The following is a 5322-nucleotide window of genomic DNA, read 5'->3' as shown; positions in this document are numbered from 1 at the left end:
GCTATTCATTAATATGTTATATATATATTTTCTTTTTTGTGGAATATTTTGATTTCATTACAGAATTTCCTTTTCCTTTCATTTTCAATATTTCAATTAACTATCACCCAAATCAAGGAGAACCTGACATTTTGGAGCTTCAGGAAATTCCTTTAAAAATGGGACTCCTTGCACTGAATAGTAAAATTTTTGACTATATTTAGACCAGAATTGAAAACTATTAACAAATATTTCAATAAATTCATCTTGGTATAACAACAGGTTATTACAGAATATGATATAGAAAAAAAATTATTGCCAACAAATTGAACAAAGAAAACCTTATGTATTGTCGGTTTTTAAATTTCGTAATTAATCTCAAGAAATTGTTGATACTGACTAATTGTATGTGGGTGATTCCCAAACTATTGGCAACTTTAAAGTTCCCCTTGAATGAAATGATTTTGAAGAATCAGTATTCATTGATATTGTTCATAATATGGTCATAGGAAACATTTCTTATTAATAGAAATAATGAATAATTATTTTGCAATGTTTTACAAATGGTCAACAAGTCATGAGCACTTCAATTCTCAATGTCATGGCTGTCTTAGAGCAACTTTCTTATATTCAAATAAATCAGCTTTGTTCTCATAAATCTCTCAAAAAAAAGTTTTATTGTATTAATATCTTAATTGAAAACTCAGAAAAAATAATCCAATTAATTTTTCATCATTTTAGAATAGGCTATAGGCTATATATAAAAATAAGTACTAGAAAAAAAAAATTGTCATGGTCAAAGAAACCTCAAACTAAAGACAGAAATAGAGAAATTCTAATGATAATCCACAAAATTTATCCTCACTCACTGTTGGGCGCTACAGTCCTTGTAGGACCTGGGCCTCTGTCACCACTCTTTCCCATGCCTCGCGGTCTCCAGCAAGACTCCTCCAATTTTAGAGTCCACGTCTCACTACTGTACATTACCACTGGCCTGATTATTGTTTTGTACAACAAAAGCTTTGCTTTTTGCAGGGCATAGAAACATCTGGTTTCTGCTACCATTCTGCCCTTAATTTAGACTTCTAAATTATTGTTCTCCATCACAACTCCTCCCATGTACTTGAAAGTACTGAAACATGTGCAGCTGTGAAACATGTTTTCTCCCACATCCACAATATCTCTTCTCTCCCCGGTCTGTCTAGAGGTTTTCATATATTTCGTATTTTCATTATTTATAATAAGTCCTAAATCTTGTGCTGCTCTCTTGAATTCTTCTACAGCACCGGCCAGTACTGTTTTGGTTCTCCCAGTGATGACTACATCATCCGCATAAGCCATGTGTTGTGTGAGCCTGTTGTAAATGGTGCCACCCAGGTTTGTCCTTATTTTTCTGATGGCAACTTCAAGGGTGAGGTTGAACAGTACTGGTGATAATGGGTCTCCTTGTCTTAAGCCACTGTTAACCCTAAAGCTATTTGAGATGCCCGCTCGAGTTTTCACCTTGCAACTAGTCCTTTCCAAGGTCATCTTTGTTAATCTAGGTATTCCCAGTGACTGCAATGCATTTAATAATTTCCATCTGTCTACACTATCATAAGCCTGTCGGAAGTCTATAAAGAGGTGGTGTAAGTCAACATTGAACTCATACATTTTATCAAGCATTTGTCTGATCGAGAACAGGTGGTCTGTTGTTGACCGTCCTGGGCGGAAACCGCTCTGGTACTCGCCCAACAGTTGTTCGCTCCTTTCCATCATCCTCCTACAAATTGCTACCGACAAGATCTTGTAAAGTGTTGGCAGGAGCGCTATACCTCTGTAATTTTCACATTTTAGTATATTCCCTTTCTTATGTATAGAGACTATTAATAGCTTCTCCCATTAAAATTTATCCAAAAAGAGAAAAATAACTATATTAATAACTAATAACTCTATATTAGTAACAGCATTATATTCTGAATTATAACTTTCATGGTCTGATATAGTTTATATCCTTTTATTTAAACATTTTTATTTTATTTTATTATGACTGCCACTATCCTTATCAAATGAGGTCTTAAAAATTATAATTAGACAGTAATTCAATATTAAATGATTTTCTAAAGTTCATTTTCTTTTTGTGGTTGTTGTTAACGGCATCATTGTCGTGGTACCTTTTTGGCCATGAAAATGAGTGCAAAAATGTCCAATTATAATTTTATTTGTAGATTTTCATTTCAAGCTTTGCTTGATGTTGATTTTAGCAAAGAGCTAACCTCAGAAACTTAATTTTTTTTTTATTTTTGGAGAACTGATTTTTTTAATGAAAATTGGGATCACTAAATTGAACGTTATGAAGAATCGCCCATTTACATATTTCAAATGAATAGTAAATAAGAACTGAAGAAATTAATTTCAAATAAAAAAAAAAAACACATTCCAATCAAATTAAGTTTATTACCTAATGCTCCTCTTCCAATCTTTACTAGACGCTCTTCCACAAAGAGCCTCGAATTCACTCGGAGTATACCAATCATTTCCGAGCTTAATGCACCGACCTCGACCTCCAGAACCAAACCTCGATTTATGAAGTTCTGCGCTTGTATTCTAGGAATTTAAAAAATATACCTGTATATATGTGTATAGTTAGTAAAAGAAAGTGTGAAAATGATAATAAAAACCTATGTAGATGCAAACAATTGTTTATAGAGTTGCTGACATGGGAAAAACATTGAGTAAAAAAAAAATTTAGTAGAAAGGCAAAAAATTGTCCAAAATATATATAAAAAAAAAACTTTATTTTTTAAAAAGATAATGAATTGTGAAGCTATTGTTCTGTCGATTAACTTGCTGATTTTTCATAACTATAGGCCTGAATACTTGCTGTAGTTTCCTAAAATTAAACTTTATTTAAGCAAAACTTCTTTAATGACGTTTTATAACTCAAGTAAAAAAAAAAATTATTACAAGAGTTAAATGATTTCCTAATTCTAGATAAAACAGAAGAGGGGGCGGACAAAAATGGTCAATTCTAATAACAAATTTCAATTTTTTTTAATATTGTAACAGGAGAATAGGAGCTTAGAGGAGATTAACAATTCTAACAGGGCTAGTCCGATTAAGTGAAATTCTTTTACCTTATAATCTCCTATTACAATATTAAAATTTTCTAACTAGAATTGAATTAGGTAATGGTTGTTCTATTCTAATCGTAATTGTTATTCTGGAACCAATATACTGCCTTAAGGTATAAGAGGGAACTCATGATCATTATTAATTAAGTTTTAACACATTATTTCATTTCCAGAAGCTCCACTGACTGCCACAACTAATTTTTTTTTTTTTGTGATACTCTCTTATGACTTTATTTTTATTAAAAGCCCATAATACTTATTGAAAAGTACAGATTTGGGATGTAAATTAAATTATATGATACATACTAATGAGTAGATTATTGATTATAGATAAAATATATGTGAAGATAACTGGGGGTGCAGTCACTAAAAAACACAAACAAGTAAAAACTTAATTTATATAATAGTTAGATATGTAAATTACAAGTGATGAAAAGTCTCAACACATAATTTTTACATTTAAGACATGAAACGTGCCTTCCAATTTATCTTAATAACTCGACCGTCCCACTGACAGAGTACAATGCCTTGGATTAACGTTTTATAGGAGAATGACATGAGGCCCACATGTTAAGAAAAAATGCTATTCATTATACATAAAACTAAATTATTCAGACAAAATTACAAATTAAAAATAAGACAGAAATAAATCACGCACAAATACTTACTTAAACCATTTTTAGAAATATGCACTATAAATTTACAGAATTGTGAAAGAGACTCACTTAAATCAACCGCAATCATTGTAAGTTTATAAGTAAACAAGACTTTGCATACTGACTTACAAATTCTAAGTCCATAAAACATACTAACTTATTAAAAACGTTTTCATGAAAAATTACTTGGACACCAAAACGAACTAACAAGACAAATGGTAATGACTATCATGTCTGAGAAAAGAAGAAGGAGACTATTAAAAAGAACATCGGTGAGGGACCTGCTAACATGAAAAAGTAAGAAAAGTCAGAGAATACTGCCGGATGCTGTTTTTCTTCAAACCTTACATGACATTTGTAAATTAATACTATCATCAGGCTAGCAGCTGATTATCAATCTCTTGTTTGACAGGAAAAAAGTTAAACAATCAATGTATTTTTATTACACCTCTCATTAAACATTTCTTACAAGCAGTCAATCAATTTTATAAATCATAATATAATTTATTTCTAACTTATCAATTATTAAAAGAAAGTAATAATGACGAATTTCAAAAGGAGACTTGATATAATAAAAATTACTTACCTTGCATCTAACTGGAAGAACAGGTTGACTTGCTGAAGCCAACCATGAAGAATTATTGGGGAGGCCGGAAACATCGTTTTCGATTAGTATGTGAGTCGCCTTTACAACATCCTAAAAATTGTAGCAATAAATATCATTGTATACATAAATGCTAATATATTTGAAAATGGCATGTTTTCTATGTTATGTACACAATTAACTTCTCTCCTTGAGTTAAGTTACCATTCTGAAGATGGTAAAACTTTTACAATAGGTGACTTAATAACTTAGAAAATAATGGGAAAAAAATACTAAACCCTTTTGGATGAGTTAGACAACATCAATTCACCTACCAGGCTGAGAAACTATCTCAGCACTATAATGTCTTGTAAAAAATATGAAAAATTCAATAAACAATACAGAAACGGCACTTTATGGATTATGGCATATAAGGTTCTTCTGATAACAACTCACATGATACCACAGAAAAAATACTTATTACTCTAATGTGATTAGCATTTTATTGCTGGTAATAGTAAATTCATCACTATAATATGACAAAAATATACTGCATATGAAGATCATGAAATTCCATATATCCTAGCCTTTTCCATTCATTTTACATCATTATTTTATTTAATGAGAAGATTGAATGTAATGTAAGAACGTATTGTAGATATTCTTAGCCCATAATTTTTTTAACATATTATATATACATATTGTAACATGCTCTTTTTGAGTAAATAGTATATTTTCATGTATAAAGGGTTTTTATTTTTTATTTTATGTATCATTTTAATATTGTTCATTTGCTATGTTAAACCAAAAAGAAAGCTAAGCAATTTTGCTCAGTCAAATATAGAGTTGAAAAGATCGATATTCAAAGAAGATGTGTGTCCTCCAAAAAGTCCGTTGAATAGCGGCCATGTTGGGCAGATTCAAATATTTTAAAAACTTTATTTAACTTCCCATCATAATAGTAGTTACGGTAAATTTAAGATAAAACAGG

The 5322-nt window shown here is 30.6% G+C and overlaps 1 protein-coding gene across 1 annotated transcript in view; it reads right to left on the bottom strand.

Moving 5' to 3' along the window:
* The window catches only part of LOC136795599 (deformed epidermal autoregulatory factor 1-like), a gene marked incomplete at its 5' end in the record, with an annotated part of 17240 nt that extends 12795 nt beyond the window's left edge, over window positions 1-4445 (bottom strand). Inside the window, 3 exons of the mRNA XM_067046690.1 lie at window positions 1103-1795; window positions 2420-2565; window positions 4335-4445. Of these exons, the coding sequence (XP_066902791.1) occupies window positions 1103-1795; window positions 2420-2565; window positions 4335-4445 (950 nt within the window). The remainder of the gene's footprint in view (window positions 1-1102; window positions 1796-2419; window positions 2566-4334) is intronic.
* Window positions 4446-5322: the final 877 nt, after the last annotated feature.

This window comes from Halyomorpha halys, unplaced genomic scaffold (genome assembly GCF_000696795.3).
Source record: "Halyomorpha halys isolate HHAL.00 unplaced genomic scaffold, Hhal_1.1 Scaffold6910.1, whole genome shotgun sequence".
NCBI classification, from domain to species: domain Eukaryota; kingdom Metazoa; phylum Arthropoda; class Insecta; order Hemiptera; family Pentatomidae; genus Halyomorpha; species Halyomorpha halys.
The sequence above is the reverse complement of the archived record's forward strand: the minus strand, read 5'-3'. Positions and strand labels throughout refer to the sequence as shown.